Below are 17,327 nucleotides of genomic sequence, written 5' to 3' on the forward strand. Positions count from 1 at the left end.
TCTGATGTCTCTTCCTACTGGTATCAGTGATGGCGTGTGAAAAACAACCACAAAATATGTAGCTTCAACATACCAAAAAGACACGTAAGTAGGAGAAAGGGACTGGATTTCAAGAAAGCAAACTGGATTTATGGAGGAAGATTAGAAAAGCTAATTATGTTTTACTTGGCTGCCAGACAGCTAAAATGGGGATATGATAACTGCCTACAAATATTTGAAAGATGCAAAATACACCAAGGAAAGAGGGAAATAGTTTGAGATGAAGTCTGGTAAAACGAAATTCAGCCTGGTTAGAATGCTAACAATGAGACCTGTCAGACTGCAGAAAAGTTTCCTGAGGGAATTAGTCAACACCTCATTAAAAATACCTCGGACAACGTGCACTGGGGGGATTGTGGGGAATAATCCTTCACTGAGAAAGTCAAGGACCTTGAGCTTCAGAGGCCAAATTCTGCTCTCCTATCTGTGCTGTTGTCAGTAGGATACAATTTTAAAGGTTTTCCCAACTACTTTTTTTTGACATGTAGATTCTACCCTGACAAACAGTAGGTGAAGGGAAGCTCTTTTTGAGGGAAGTGACTCTTTTGATGGAAAATCTGAAACATCAAGAGAATGTCACCATGTTTGGATCTATAACTATGTAACACACCAAAATGGTGTTAGGCCATTTTGTTTGTTATTTCCTTTTCCCTGGAAGAGTTATAGAGTGTGTGAAGTGACAGGGTTGCTCTGGTGTAAGTGCCAGGGCAATGGAGACAGCCTGGGTTTTGAATCACATACCTAACTCCTGTTCAACATGAGCTCTGTGGTAGACCTGCATTTGGGCAGCTATCCTGTGTCAAAAGTCAAGCTGCCTTGCATCTGTATTCTTTTCTTTCTTTTCTTTTCTTTTCTTTTCTTTTCTTTCTTTTTTCTTTTCTTTTCTTTTCTTTTCTTTTCTTTTCTTTTCTTTTCTTTTCTTTTCTTTTCTTTTCTTTTCTTTTCTTTTCTTTTCTTTTCTTTTCTTTTCTTTTCTTTTCTTTTCTTTTCTCTTCTCTTCTCTTCTCTTCTCTTCTCTTCTCTTCTCTTCTCTCTTCTCTTCTCTTCTCTTCTCTTCTCTTCTCTTCTCTTCTCTTCTCTTCTCTTCTCTTCTCTTCTCTTCTCTTCTCTTCTCTTCTCTTCTCTTCTCTTCTCTTCTCTTCTCTTCTCTTCTCTTCTCTTCTCTTCTCTTCTCTTCTCTTCTCTTCTCTTCTCTTCTCTTCTCTCTCTTCTCTTCTCTCTCTTTTTTTTTTTTCCTCCTATATCAGCTAATTAGACTTTGTCAACTTGGCTCCAGAGCACTTTTTTTTTTTTTGCAGTCTAGACCTACCTTCACTATGAGGGGGTACAATTTCTAAGCCAGAAATACCAGCCTATATTTTTAGCTGGGACTGGCTCCCCTGCATGATCTGCCACAACTGACACTTAACGTAGCTGGAGTGGAGCGGCTGTGAATCTACTTAGTGTCGCTGGAGTGGAGCGGCTGTGAATCTACTTAGTGTCGGTCTTGCAAAAGTCAGTGGAAACAGCTGATCCCCTTAAAAAGAGAACAGAATCAGTGTTTCACTGCACATTTCTGCCAGTGAAACTCCTCTGCCTCATACTAGGATAAACTGAAGTTAGGCAGTAGTGAATCAGACCTAATATGTTTAGTACTTGTATGCTAAATTTATGAGGCACCCAGTGACATTTGCCTTATGTATAATGGTAGCACTCCCAGCAGGCTGATCTAATCATTCAAGAGGAATTACAGTACAGTGTTGGAGTTTATTTAATGCTTAATGTTCACAACAACCTCCTGCACTGATTCTAATCTGGTTACTGCACACATTGTGAAGCAGATCTCTGCAGAGCAGCAGCAGCAGCAGAGATCAACCACATCCCGTGCAGCGTGGCGTGTATCAGCAATGCAAGGTTGCGCTGTTTCTCTGACAAGCAGAGGAAACTGGGTTGATTCACACACCAGAATGATTCCTCTCACCAAGACACTTAGGAATGCACCAGAGGAAACCAGGCTTTCTCTGCAGGCTTCCTCTGAGCAACAGGATTACTGTAAGTAAGTAGTCCAAGGGTAAAATAATAGCATTTTTTAAAAACTGGTACCCTTGACAAAAAAAGGCAGGAAAACCTGTGGAAATTTGGATCCAGCAGAATGGATATACAAGGAGTGCATGCCAAGGTGTTAATTTTGCAATGTGTACTTGGAGTGGCACATTTTTTTCTGCTTCTAACATTGTACTCCCGCCAGCAGGGAGACTCAGGCAGAAAAAGTTTTCTGCCTCCAGGAGCTACACTGTCCTTTAAAAAGACCCAAGAGTGGAATAAAGGAGGACAGAGGATGTTCTTCCAAGTTCAGTATACAAGGAATTCAAGGGAAAAGGTTTTCAATCAGTGAATGAGCTTTTCATAACCAGCTCCCTCTCCTGGGGTCCCTGAAGTTTTGAGCTGGAACATGCCCAGTTCGTGTTGCCTTCGAGTCATTTTAACAGCAAATATTTCCTGAGCAGGAAAGGCAAATTGTCCTGCTAGTGGAATCTAGTCACAAGGTTTTAGGGGAGTAACATTAGTATTCACAGCTGCTGTGTCAGTGCCACAGAGAAGAAGCAGCTTCAGGAGGATGACTGGTTTGTATCCTTTCCAGCCCTCGTCCAAGGCTGGCAAGCTCATTTTGCTGATTTGCCCCCAGAGAGATCGCTGTTTTATCCCCTCAATGATTTCTTGAGCTACTTGCTCAAGAGAAGTATTTACAAGGCATCTGTTTGTGCGATTGATTGTCCTTATGACTTGTTGCCTGGCAGCCACTTAAATATTGCTTTAAAAAATTAGTATAAAAAAATTTCTTCATGGCAAGTTAAAGTTACATCAAGGAGGTTCTCACATTTAACAGCCCTCCTGCGACCACATGTGACAACGTGGTGAGCAACAGGACCCATTCAATTTGTTTGCCTCAGGCTGTCAGAGAAACAAATGACCGTATACTTCCTAAAGAAGCTTCTAACATCACTTCAAATGTCACAGGGCAACAGCCAAGGCTCGTGTATTCTCCAAATGAAAATATACCACCTGCATTTGTGTGCTGCTGACACGGCTACTTGTTTCTGGCTAGGAGGAGAAGCAACTGCACTGCATCTCCCACAGCTGCGGAAACAGACAGCAGAGCCTGATGGCAAAACCTAACCATTGAGCAAATGTTTCCTCAGCTTTTCTGCAGCAGTGGCTTGTCCTCTTGCAGGGAAGTAGGTCTCTCTGTGCGTCTTAACCAAAGATACTTCAGGGCAGGCACATGAACCCTCAGCCTTGCACATGGAAGTAGTGCCCACAACAAGCCACCTGAGCCAGAAGTCAAATTGCTGCTGTGTCCTGAGTAGCACCATGGAGAAACAGGTTTGTGTCCCAGAGTGAAACAGAGGCAGGGGTAAGCTCAGTTGTAGCAAGAAGTTCTAGAAATTAGAGAGGGTCAAGTTCTGCCCCAGTATCACTGAGTTTTAGGGTAACTCCAGTGAAGTTCATGGTACAGGACATTGTTGGGTTGCCCTGGGCTTCTCCCCTAGAAGGGCTTGGAAGGCTTGAGCTTTCCACTGGCAGTGGCTGTGGGAATGGCGGTGGGGACACCATTGCAAGCTGGGCAGCTGGTGCTAATGATCACTCGCTCTGTAGACATTTTGCATGGCTCCTATGCCTGCGAGCCGGCACTGGTGCACACAAGCTGCTGAGGAACAGTGTGATTATCGGGTAAAATGTCTGGTTGCTTTATAGACCCCGTTAACAAGAAAGGGGGTGGAATTCCTACATTGCGCAAAGGACTCTTTTCTGCCCCCCTCTCCCCCCCTCCCCCCCCGTCGTTTGGACTTTTGCCACTGTTTAAATTTAAGCAGATTTGCTATCCCAACATCTGCAGTTTGATTATTTGACTATTGCCTGGCTCTTGGTCAAACCACAGCAGAACACACCAGTCTGTGATTTACAGCCTGGGCTGTGATTATAATGGTTTTATTTTAGTTGGACCCCTATTTACAAGCTCATTTGTATTAGTGCACAGTGTTATAATAACAATGGTAGAATTATTAGGTCTCATAGAAACAATCGCACATAGTAAATGGCTGCAGCTCGCACTGTGCTGCTTAAGTGCTCTAGCAGCCCGGCAATGTCTGTAACACAGGGGTTTCCATTTTAATAGCGAGGCTGGGGGGGGGGGGGGGAGCCAGAAGAGGGCCGGGGAGGGAGAAGGAGCCGAGCAGAAACGTGGTTATTATTCATTCTTTTCTAAGTAAATAGAAAGGACGTGTGTTTCCTGGATTAGCAACTGAAAACAAACGCTGAGAGGGGGAAAGCGCTGGTGTTTCCCTCACCAAGGTTAAATGAGGTAGTCTGCCGCAGCGCCAATGGCCGCCAGCTGCTCGGCGCTGGGCTGCGCACCCCACACAAGGCCACAGCCGGCACCCCAAGGGGGTGTCCCATCTGTCCCATGCAGTGGGCATTTGTCTGGGAGGCAGAAGGACAGCCCCAGAGGCCTTTCCCAGCACTGGGGGAGGATGAGGCAAGAATGAGGAGATGGTTGGCACCTCTGACAGGCGCTCGCTGCGGCATGAGGCATCTATCAGGTGCCCCACTGCTGCACAGGGCTGAGCTGGTGCTCTGCTGGCATTTACAGGGTTTGCCTTGGGACCTGTATCTCATGAAAAACCTCCCTTTTTCAAGATCAAAAAGAGCACTCAGGGCTTTACTCAGCACCTCATGAATGCCAACCAGCCAGACCCCACAAGGCCAAGAAGCTGGTAGCCCTGTCTGAGAGCAGGCCATTGCTGCAGGCCTTACACATTTGATCTGCAGGCCTGACCAGCACAGGGAACTCTCTCCAGACCAGCCTTTTTGAAAATTAGGTCCCTCAGGTGGCTCATGGTCTCAGGTAGACAGTGGCAGAGCTGGGACAAGCACAGTTGAAGGGGAAATTGAACTTCAGTCTCTACAGTCTTCCTGCTGTCTCTGAAAGGACAGCTTCTCTGAGGTTACTCTGCCAGCTGAAGCATGAGCATTGAAAAATGCTGATTCTCTACTCTCAGTGAGGAAAAAAACATCTAGCAGGTCTGAATTTACTGCCCAGAAGTATAGAAATCACAGCCTGGAGTGCTCTTCTACTCAAGCAGTTGATTTTAAACTGCGTTTTCACTCTGGCTTTAGAGGCCAAAGCATGTGGGGCTGCAGCTCAGGTTACCAGGAGGAATTAAAAACACCCACGGCAGGTGAGGCTGCGAGGGGATGTGGCCAAGGGAAAATTTAGATTCTGTGAACTTGAACTTCAGGCATGGATGCGATTGTGCTTTGAGGCTACGGAGAGTTTTTTGGGTTTGTTTGTCTGTTTGTTTGTTTCCCAAAAAAGCCAACTGCTAGAAAAGTGGCATTTTTGAGGAAAAAAAAAAAAAAAGAAATATACACCAAATCTACTCAAAATACAGTTTAGTAGAAATTTGCCTCACCTTGCCCCGCCATTTTCAAGCCAATAGTAGCTAGTGTTTTCCCTACCTTCTGCATGCATAAAATTCTGTATTTGTTTCCCCTCATCATTTTAGGCCCTCTCTTTTACCACTATGTAAACAAACATACAGAGGACTCCATAATTAAGTAGAAAAATCAAAGAAAGAGTAGGTTCAAGAGGTATTATTGTTCTCTGTGAAGAATGTAAGACAAAGAAACAGCCCTGACCCGACTTGCAGGGCTTAAGTCCCTTCACTGACGGGACTCCCTCACCCATCACCCGAGGCGGCACATGAAGAGATGAGCTGAATCATCCACTTTCCTTTGGCTATGGATAAAGCATAGGGCATCAAAACACTTTATGTGGATGTTTCAGAAAAATGACTCAAAATACCTGGGATTAAATCAGATTTAAAATATTTTAGCTAAGAGGATGGGTGTAGAATTGGTGTGACCTTGATGCCAGTCCTGTTGTTTGGTATTCCTGATCAGCTCTGTTCAAGGGTAAAACTCTTCAAAGCAAAGAGAAAAAATAGTATTTCTCTCCTTCTTTCTGACCTCTGTCTGTATACATCTATCCTTATAAAAGCTGCTGGTTTCCAGGGTGCCTTGGTCTTTCCTGAAAGAACCTCCTGACAATTTGGTATACTGAGATTTTGTAGGGCTTTCTGCAGTCCCTTTGTACTAATTGATTCCTCAGTGCATTAGCATCACCAAAGCTAGATTAATCTTCTTTTCATTTTGGTAGTGAGACCAATGTCTCTGTCAACATAGTTTATTGAACCCAGTAGAGTTTTACCACTTGTCTTTACATCCTCTAGGATAGCCTTTCTCTAAAGTGTGTCCTGAGAAACGATCCCTCTTTAAAACTCCCTCTGGCAAAGCTGCAGGGTGGAATTACTCTCCTGTGGGGCATGGTCCAATGCCAAAATCCCTCCTGCTTCATCACAGTTGCCAGATTTTCAAGCAGCTGGCACATCATCCTGCAGCTTTTGGAATCAAGCTGTGTCATTTTGTTAGGAAGAAACTAGGATGGAGTCCTCTGCTAAAGGGAAGGACTACTGGAAGATACTTTCACATATAGGCTATGCAGCCTGGTCTCTTCTCACAGATGTAACACAACAGTTTTGCAGTAAAAAAAAACTCGTCTTCTGACAGCGCCAAACTTCTTCCTTGTATTTTTCAGGTGCCATTGTATTAATTCCTTCAAAACTTGGCAATAACAGCCTTTCTCTGTTTCCATTTCTTTTATTATCTCTTTTATTCAGGCCAATTGAAATTTTATGACTCCTTTTTTTTTTCCAGAAGAAAATGCAAGGATTGGGTTGGCACTGAGAACAAAGCCCTGAGTCAGTCTGTATAGCCACCGGCCAGGACTGCGAGAACACGATACATGTTGAGATTTACAGCAAGCCGCCATGGCTCCACCGTATTCTGCTGTCTCCTTTTCCCCATGGAGTCTGCCTGCAAGGACTTTGCAGATTAACAAGAGTGCGGAAACTCTTCATAATTGTTCATTCAAAGTCAACTTTATTGTTCTCTATCTTGCCTATGTTCTTTTTTTATATGAGAAAAATCAGGCTGAGAATTAATTCCCATATAATTACCCAGTCATATAAAAGAGATTGCAGCGAAGAGGATTTGTAGATGGTCTTGCCCAAACTCATTTATTTCATGTCACAATAGTCTGAGAAATGCGGTCTTTCTGCTTGCTTATATATATGGCACAAAGAGCAGAGCCCCTCCTCTTGTGCTGAGTTTGTTTCTTGCTGAAGCCGCATGTAAATTGCCACTGACTTCAGTGGCAGATGGACATGGTCTCTTTTTGATTAGGTTTCCACTGCCTTCTCTTCTCATTGCTTATATAATGATCTGTCCCTGCAAACTTTCTGCAATCAGTTGCTTCAAGAATATATTTGTGTAGATGAAGATTATTTGCTGATATGTGCCTTGCAAGATTAGTGCCAAAGATAAATAACGAGATGCATGAGTCTTGCCCAAGAGCACTGAAACAGAGCTTGGCTTGATTATCTGCTTCTGTCACATGCAGAGAACCTGACTTGTAGCCCTACTCTGGCTACAGTGTTGTGCTAAATCATTTTCAGCACACCACTTCCCGAAAGGAGCCTGGAACCCCCACATCTGCGGAGAAAACCAAACAAACAAAATGGAGAATTTGATTGTAGAGTTCCCACACACAGCTCTGCATTTAAAATTAATATAAACAAATAGATCTGACAAGCTGGGCTACTTAAAAAAGGAACTAGCAATGTAAACCAGAGAAAACTCGGTTTGCATTTATATTTTAATTCTCTATACTTTCATTAAACAAAGCATTTAAATAGAACTTATACTTCACTGAAGTTGAAGGCACTTAAGTACTTGCTTAAAATTCTGTAAGTGCTTGAAAGTGTTGCCAAAAACAAGAAGGCAAGTCATCAAAGTGCTTGGGCTGAGTGTATGCTTAAGTGTTTTGCTGAATCAGATCCATGGTATCACAGAGCCTTAAAGTGAGCTTGGAGACTTTGGCCTTGATGAGGGAGAAAGCCAAACAGCATAACAGAAAACTCTTAGGATTTTCTGGAGTCCAGTTCATAATTAGATTAAAAATGCAATCCCATTTGGGGATTATGAACTGATTTATTTTTTTTTTACTTCATTAAAGTAAAGAGCCCTCGTTTGCAGACATATACAACATCCGCCAGGTAGCTTTCCTTCTACTTGCACTTTCCCAGTGTGTGGCATTTCAAAATTAAATACATGTCAGTGACACTGCAGTTCAATACTCAGTAACAAAACTATCCATCTCAGGAGGGCAAATTTGTCCCCTATCTTCATCCAGATAGCATTAAATTCCTTCTCAAGTTTCCCTTGGGCAAATACATGAATTGTAATGGTATTGAAAGCACTGTATAACACGAGCCACGACAATTACATCTAAGCTGTGCTAAATATACATTTCAGCAAACAATTCTTCTTGATTATATGCCTTATGGCATATGTGCATATTTAACATACATTTTACATATTTAAAATATGTTTCCCCTACTTCTGGTCAGCGTTAGCCACATCCATTGCCTGCAGAAATGCATGAAGCAGAGCAGATCGAATAGCTCCTTCCCACTGCTTCATGTCTCCATCCCCCTTAAAATTATGTCCTATCATTTGGCCTTGGCCTAATCATGCCCTCTAGCACTGCTGAATTTCAGGGAGGGGATTAGCACTTTGAAACTGATGGAAAGAGCCATAAAGAAGACTAAAGACATAAGAAATACCTGTTACCTTCTTGGTGAATTTGTGTCTGATACCTGGTTCCTTTGAACTGTTCCTTTGAGTTTAAAGTTTGAATTTATTCAGTCATGCTAGCATAGGTCCTGAAGCTGTAGTTTGCTGAGCAAAATTTCATAAATTTTGTTTATTTTAAAAGACATTACACCTCTCAGAAGAACTAGACTCTCTCCTATGCTTATCTACACTGATGTTGTGCTTGACACATGCTATTTACTGGTGTTGTGCAACTGTTCGGCTTCTGGGCCGATGTCAGTCACTTGCCATCCCTTGGTATTTGGGCTCAGATAGCCCCACGTGTGGGTGGTCTGCCAGGAGCCAAAGCTGGGTGTTTCCAGCCCAGGCTGACTCCTTGCAGACACATTGGGGTGTCTCTGTGCTGGACTCCTTGGGTAGCTTTTTTCCCCTTTTCAGAGATCTTTTACCAGTATACTCCCCCATTTCCTCCACCCCATGAGCACTGGGGTGAGAGCTTCCTGCAGAGCAGGGCCTGACCTGGGACAGACATCCTGATGTGCCCTGATGCCTGCAGCTGGGGTCACACAGTGCAGGCGCAGGCCAGAGTTAGCTGAATGCTGCTTTAGCAAAAATGAACACAGCTCTACATTTGTGAAAGCAACTCCATTTGCCAAGACATCGTCGGTCTCCTTTGCCTTCCATACACCTGATATATTTTACTTCTAAGGGGCTTAGCAACAGAGCTTAAAGTCCAGCTGAAAGGTACATGCAATAAGGACAGTAGAAGTTACTAAAACACATGGGGATTTAATTCCCTGAGGTCTCTCCCTCCCTGCTGCAGCTCTGTGAAGGCATCAGGGCATCTCCATACGATATAGCCCAGCCTCAGGGTGAAGTTCACCCCTCCAAGCCAAAGATGTTCCAAGGGCTTTCCCAGAAACATGTTTGATGACCCTAATTACTTTTTTAAAAATACCCTCCCTCCCCCATTGTATCTCAATGCATAGTATCCTGCCACATCAGCTCTAAAATCTACTGAAAGCAGGAGCAATTGGGATCTAGACCTCCTGTGAGTGATAGAGACCTCAGTAACGAGGAAATTAGCAGCTGGAAGATAAAGATGCCAGGGAAAAATGAAGCAAACAGACCTTTCAAAAGCACTTGGGAAAATATCATTGAGAGTGCTCAATTAAATATGAATACTGTTTAAAATGCATGGGCGGAGGCAACAACAGGCAAGGAACAGCTGTGCTTGTTGAATCCCATCCCTTTGTTTGAGCAACAGCACAAATCCCCACAGATGTAGGATCTTTTTATTAGCTTGCCCCCCACCCCACATATACTTATCTTTATTTATAGCATCTCTAACAGCATTTCAGGTTGTAACCCTGATTTATAATATTAGGCACGCTGGCATACTATTTTGTTTGCATAGAAGTTAGCTAGGTGAATTGCATAGCTGAGCTGTAATGCCGCTGTGAAGAATAGCAGATGTTTAGTTGTTTTCATTTCTACTCCTCAGTGGACAATCAACAACGTCTGATAACTTCTCTTGCTTGCTATGAGGTGGCCCAGAAATCTAAGTGGGGGGTCTGGCCAGAGCACTGTACACTCCTGAATCAGCAGAATACCTCGTCAGCCTTTACACTGCTTAATGACAGTGGATAGCTCAGTAATTTGGACATTGTTTAGAGCTTTTTATGTGCTTCTGATTGCCCTGGGTCTGTTTGCCTAACTTTTTGGAGTTGTTTTGCATATGCTATATAGTCCTCTTCTGGGACTTCCCACAGGACCTCAGGCACCTTTCTTTTCTCTTCTTGAGGAACTGAAAACACACAATGCAGATGGCCGAGAAACATTTTTTCCCCTAGTGAATTTTTTCCACTAAAATGGAAACATCTTTATTATAATTAAATTTCCCATAAACTCTTAATGAGAAACCTCCCAGTTTTCATAGGGAAAAAAAAAAAAAAAAAAAAAAGAGATCGAGCAAAACCCTTAACCCACCCTGTGTTCAGCAAGTCTCCCCAGCTCTTACCATAGACAGGCTGCAGAAAATGAGTTGGGTAATGCCACAGAAATATAAGAAACATAACAAATCACTCTCACTCATCCCTTGATCAATCCATCTTCCCACCCTGAACCACCTGATTTAAACTGATACCCTTTCACTGACCGCAGGGAGGCCTTGGACTGAATTGTGCGGTCTGTGTCACCCTAGCCATGGCACTATTTGTCACCATCGCACTTCAGCTTGGTTGCACTCATTACTCCTAATTGATCTGGATGCATCGGAGGCAAACACGGAGTTGTGAGCCAGTTGATTCAATCCAATATCAAAGCAGAATCGTGTCAAACCAGTGCTGGCTGATGTAAAATTGCTCAAGAAGCGTGGCTACTTAAAAGGGTGTTAACTTCACCAATTTCAAGGGAGTTACTCTTGTTTTGTGCCACTATAAACAAGAGCAGAGCTAAGCCGTGAGTCATCGCCTGTCTCTTTTTTGCAGCTTCTATTTTCAGTGCAGAACTGCTGGCTTTGCTGCCGGCTGAGCTTGCAGAGATGCTTTTTGGAGTTTCTTACTAGTTAAAGAGGGGTAGACTTTGATCTCAGTGGGAGAGCAGAGTGAGTCAGGATGTTATGATCAGGGAAAGGCCGAAACCCAATGCTCACATGGTATTTTTAGCAATATTAAAGCATACAGGTGCCCCAAAGCCTAGGTCTTGTCTCAGCTGGTAACAGACATTTGAGAGAAGCCAGTCTGTGGCTGCTCTGGGTTCCCAAGAAAAGTGCTTGTCCGAAGGGATCAAAAAACAGGGTCCCTAAGAAAATGGCTTATGGTATTATACAGACCTGGACAAAAATCCCTGAGGTGAATGGTTACTTTGAACTCTCTAAGTATCTTTGCATTGCCATCTAATCAGGAGCTATTTTTAATAGAGAGAGCTATTTTAAAACTCAATTCTCTGACACATGCACATATGAGCCACTAAGACAGGCAGGATGCACCCATTGCTTAAGACGGATGATGTAGCAATTCATCAAGCGAGAAACATCTGAAGAAGGGTTGTTTTCCTCAAAAGGAAAATGGGTAAAGAAAGCATGTGGCTTTCAGAGGAGGAATAGTTTTTGTTATTAAAGAATCTAGTCCAGAAAATGTTTTTACCCTGACATTCAGCATTTGAACTATCACATGTGGTCCAGCATTGTCACTATTAAAATCACTTGTTCGCACCTACCAGTCACCAAGTAGTTCTGTGGTTAAGGTGCTGTGTTCATACCTTCCTTTACCACTCAAGCTGCTTGGTCTTTGCCTTCAGAAACCGTACATTGTTTTCACCAGGCTTGAAAGCAAGCTGTGGTAGGAGCCATTATGAATAGGCAGATTCTGTTTGCAGACCTACGGATGGACACCATGCCCACAGGGGTCGAAGGAGAGTCACACATTGCAATGCAAGCATTGCAGTTGGGTATAGTTAGTTTGAAGATTGCCATGCTGGCAAAGATCTGCAAAAGAACAGGATGAAATTCTCCCGTGTAGGCAGCAGGCACAGAGTCTGTGCTTTACCATGGTGTCCTTATGAGCCGCACTTTGACAATGCAGTAATGCACAGCCATTCTGTTGGTCTTCTGAAAATGAGTGAATTCCAGTCTTATAACTTAACTGGTGTCACATTAGTATGAATCACCACCAAAATATTTTTAGTGCTCTTTGGAATAAATAGAAAACTCAAGCAAAAGCAGAAGAGCTAAGTAGGAGTTTAGTACTTGCATGAGGAGCCATAACATTATTCTAGTTAAAACCCTATGCGCCTTGATGTAGAGCATGCTAAATAAAGCTGCCTCTGTTTCTTTCAGGCCACCTTTTCTTTAATTTGCCAGATTGGGCTGATTTGTGTTTCTGTGCTGCAGCCCAGCAATCAAACAAAATAATATAACATGCTGGGCAAACTAAAGAGAGTTGGTAGACTGCAAGATTTGCTCTGGTGTGTGTGTGCATGTCTGTGTAGCCATGCCTTGGTCAGAAGAATTTGGAAGAAATCCTCCTCCCACTGGGATGGATTCTGCTGCTGTCGTACCCAGGCATTTCCTGTGCAACCTTGTTGATGTCGGTGGAATTAGAGCATCTGCATAGCAAGGATCCTTAAAACAGAACTTCGACTATTGAAGTCAATGGGAACTTTGCCACATCCATCAGCTTCATGAAGAGCAGGGATATTGTTGGCTTAAAATTACAATCAGCTTTCAATTATTATTTCTGGCTTGGGAGGGAAGGGCTTAGAGAAGAAAATGGATGGTTTGAAATGACAATTAAATCCAAGAGGAAGAGTTTGAAAGTAGCATCATTATGCTTTCTCAGAAAAACAAGAACACAGCACATCTCCAGAATGATGTAGACTGAAGTCAAACTGCAAGACTTCTATATTTTCCATTAGGTAAAGCACTGTGGTGCAAAATGCTAATGATTTTTAAATAATGCTCCATTTTGCAGGGAACGATTTTCCAAGCAGCCTTTGCCTCCAAAGGAATTGCTGAACATTTAATCACATAGTAAGTATCAAATACTGGCAGAAAATGTATGTGGTAAGGACCATGTAATCACAAAGTAAATTCATGATTATTTTTGCCTTAAAAACCAACACACGTGTTAAATGATATTTTTGGGTCTGCTGTATGTAATTACCAAGCATCGTACACTTCAGGAGCACATAATTACTGTGTATCCTCCTTGCTCTAGGAGTATACAATTACTCCCTCAGGTCCAAATTCTTCCCTTGGATGCTATCATTGCCCTGTCTGAAGGGCCAAGTGTGAGCCCAAATATAGGATCCTTAGTGACCAGAATTTCAGGGGCTTTCACATAAATAGCCAAGTCATCATCTTCCCCTCTTCTGGCATCCTCGAGAAAGCTTTGGGTGAGTCCAAGACCTAAATCAAATCTCACAAAGGAACTAAGAATTGTCTTAGCTACTTTAGCTTTGTCACAAAGACAAAGATGCTTCATCTTCTTGTGTCTTCCTCTTACCATTACATTGCTGCACTGTGCTGTTGTGTGATCACCTTCAAAAGAAGCTTGAAAATTTCAAAATGGGTGCAGGAAAAAGAATGATAGAGTGGCTGGAAAACCTGCCTGACAGGCAGACACTTAAGGCATTCAACTTCAGTCCATCAACAGAAAGTTGAAGAAGCTGAGTGGAGAAAACCCTAGGTATAAAGTCAACAAAAGTCACAATAAAATGTATGCCTGGACATTAATGTCAGGCAAGTTCAACTAATAAATTAAAGGTAGCAGCTTTAACAGTCAAGGTAATTAAGCACTGAAGCAAACTGCCCTGGAAGCTGTGAAGTCTTCACCTTTGAAGGTTCCCTTATCAAACACTGGATGTCTTTCTGGAACAAAGACAAGTAAAAGTTATGGGGCTCAGGAGAAACTGGGCACCAGTCTATGGCCTTTGATACATAGGAGGTCACACCAGTGCCAGTGTGAAACACCTTGGTGCCAGTCTGACTGATGGGAGAATTGAGGAATTAGAAAAGTTCAGACAATCACAAAAATCTTAGGTTAAGCACATGCAAGAGACTTGATGCCAAACCCATCCTCTGGAGAGTGCCCCCCACGAGCGTTGGTGGTGCTGCGTGGGGCTGTGTGGGGTGAAGATGGGAGTAGAGCCAAGGATGTGATGGCTCCTTGGGTGAGTGTTTAGGGTGTGCTGGGATGGGTGCTGGGCAGGAGCAACCTCTGCACCCCTAAGAAGCAGAAGGATGGCTGCTGCCTGCAGAGCACAACACAGAGGGCTTGGAGAAGGGCAAGAAAAGAGGAGAAAATGAGGAAACCTCTTGGGAAAGGCCCCACAATGAAATATAATGCATAAAGCATAGAAGTGTGGGGCAATTTCTGGTGTGAATGCCTGGGAGAATCAGCAGGGAATGCTGCCTGGTGCTGTGGATGTGATGGTCAGGGTCAGTGCTGAACACAGTGCAGGGCAGAGAGAAAAACAGAGCTGGAACCAGACAGGGTACCTGCTTCCTACTGAATTTCCAGCAAATGCACATAAGAGTTAACTGGTTCTATAAAGTTCTTTTCTATTCACTGCAAACATCTAAAGGCTTGTTAAATCTTTTGGGTGAGGAAGGAGAATGCTTTTAGCTATGAGAAACAGTTGGTTTCCATTTGATAACTTTGAGCCTTGGGAGTGAATGGTGTATTTTCTTTAAACTGTGTTCCCAAAACCTCTCATCAAAAAAGGATATGCAGCAGAGAAAGAAAAAAAAAAAAAAAAAAACACCATCTTTTTTCTTTTTTTCCTTTTGGATTCCCTCTCTGACACGTTTTTCTCCCTATAGTAGCTGGCAAATGGTCACTCGTGTCTGAGGAAAAATATCACTTAAGCAGACAAATGTAACCAGAGGCCTATAAAACCAAGCTGCTAATGCTCTGCTCTCCCTTTCTGTGATTCAGCACCGCTGGTACATCTGAGGCGTGTCCTGGCACCCTCTCCAGCATTGTCTCACCAAGCACTCCATGCCTGAGCTTCAGAAACCTTTCTTAGTCAGCGCTGTGCTGGGCTGTTTTGTGAGCGCTAGATAAGGGCTCCGGGTCACTGCAATTCAATGTGTGCCTGCCTTGCTTAATCTGAGGCCCATTGTATGAGGGAACAATTACCTTGATTTTCTCTGTCTTCACATTTGTGCTTTGCAGTCTAGGGATCTTCAAGCAAATGCTAATTAGGACGGATCTCAATTTAAGCCATACCATAAGATTTTTGAAGAAAGGTCAACTTTGGCTGGTAGACTCTCACCTGCGCTTACCAAGTCCCACCAGTTCATGTTTTAAAAACCTCCCCATACCACAAACATTAATTATTTCGCCGCCAATTGCCAGTGGAAAGCAATGGAGAGCTGTTTTAGTGTGAAGCATTTTGCCGTGCCTGTAAGTAGGTGATTTAACAAACCTCAGGCTAATGTCAAAGGTCCTGATGGCTCCCACACTTACAGGCTACTGCACTTTGCACCGACCACTGTCAGTTTTGCCCCAGCTGCAGGGATTTTATTCAGGATAATGCCAGCAAGTATTTTTTTTGATGTTAGATGACATCCAGTGAGTAAAAAAAGAAAAAAGGAAAAAATAAGAAAAAAAAAAAAAAAAAAAAGGAAAGAAAAGGCAGCACTGAACCTAGAGTCCAATCTCTCTGAAAAATTCAGGATAATAGATGGTCTGTTTTCACGGCCAGTCTATAACAGCCTATTAATACCAGGCTAGTTCCTGATGCTGTTTAGTACTCCAACACCAACATGCATTCAAAATTGCGAAACACTGCTAATCTAGGATGTGGTTTCCACCCTGTGCCCGGGCAGGTCTGTGGTAATGCTGCTTGTCAGAGGCCTGTCTCAAGCCTGATGTGAGCAGGAGCAAACACAATTCTACAGTTTTTATTTGTGAAGAAATAAAAACAGCAGTGATACAGGAAATACCCGGAGGCAGTGTGGCTCGGGGGATTAATAATGGTGACAAATGGGCCTTGTCAATTTACAGCTGCTCACATTTGGTCACACGTTGCCACCACTCTGCGTTTCCTTTGCCCAGATGATAATAACCAAAGGACAGGCTGGGCACTGGCAAGTTAAGCCCAAAATGAATATTTTGAGATACTGGGGGTAGCACCAGGAGGCTGTTCCCTAAAGGAAATGGTGCCATGCCCCTCAACAAATCTGGGAGCATTAGGAGGTGAAGGGTGCTGGACAAGGGTGGTTGGGAGGGACCAAGGCTCCTAGGGTTTGGATAGGCAAAGGAGCAGAGTTAAGAAAGACTGTGGGTGTGCAGGAGTGTCTTGAGATGGATGGGGAAGTGGCATGGCAGAGCAGAGGGAGCAGGAGCCGGGATGGCACAGCCAGGTCTGCAGGGCCCAGGGAGCAGAGATGAGCATCTGCCTGAAGTGCAGCCCTTGCAGCATTTCTTGCCAACTTTTGTTCTTTTTCACTTCCTCTTCTCAAAATAGTTACTTGTTAGAACAAGCTTCTTGCCAGGATGTCACAACCGAGACATTTGCTCCAGCTCCTGGCTGTGATTCCTGTAGCACGAGTATGCTGGGTAAATCACACCCCCTCAGCTGCAGAAAACACAATCCTGGCTGCACTGGAAATAACTTACTTTGACTCACTTCCTCTTCAGAAACTCTTCAGTCTGCTCCATTATGCAGTTCTCCATGTCCTGGTATCAAGAGTGAATTAATATCCATTCCGTTCTTCAGCAGCAAGCTTCTAGGGGATGCTTTTCCCAGCACTGCTCCTTCAGTCATAGTCACTTTAAAGCAGTGCAGTAATTCATAGCCCTGTGCTGACCAGAGCATGATCTGCTATCACCAACCATTCTTTTTGTGTGTGCGCATGTCCATGTGATCCAGATCTCTCATTGCTACTCAGTTTACAGAAGAAATAAGTCTCTGGCATTTCATCTAGAACACCTCAAATCGTAGGTCAGAGTCCAGCAGATCTGTCTTTCAGCTTTTCAGGTGTATTGCAGTCTCCAGGAATTATCTCAACCATCTGTCCTCAAAGTAGCACCTGACAATGAAAAGATGTAGGTCCTGTACAG

General features: G+C 43.4%; 1 protein-coding gene across 4 annotated transcripts in view; it reads right to left on the reverse strand.

Annotated features, from left to right (window-relative positions):
• Nucleotides 1-17,327, reverse strand: part of C1H12orf75 (chromosome 1 C12orf75 homolog) — a 219,219-nt gene that overhangs the window by 12,486 nt on the left and 189,406 nt on the right. Inside the window, exon 7 of one of the 4 annotated variants that reach the window (XM_072038392.1) lies at nucleotides 17,251-17,296. The exons of the other annotated variants lie outside the window; for them this stretch is intronic. Coding sequence (XP_071894493.1) covers nucleotides 17,266-17,296 — 31 coding nt within the window. The 3' untranslated portion in view covers nucleotides 17,251-17,265. Of the gene's footprint in view, nucleotides 1-17,250; nucleotides 17,297-17,327 lie in introns of those variants that run through there. 4 annotated transcript variants of the gene reach the window in all.

This window comes from Anas platyrhynchos, chromosome 1 (assembly GCF_047663525.1).
Source record: "Anas platyrhynchos isolate ZD024472 breed Pekin duck chromosome 1, IASCAAS_PekinDuck_T2T, whole genome shotgun sequence".
In the NCBI taxonomy this organism is placed as follows: Eukaryota; Metazoa; Chordata; class Aves; order Anseriformes; family Anatidae; genus Anas; species Anas platyrhynchos.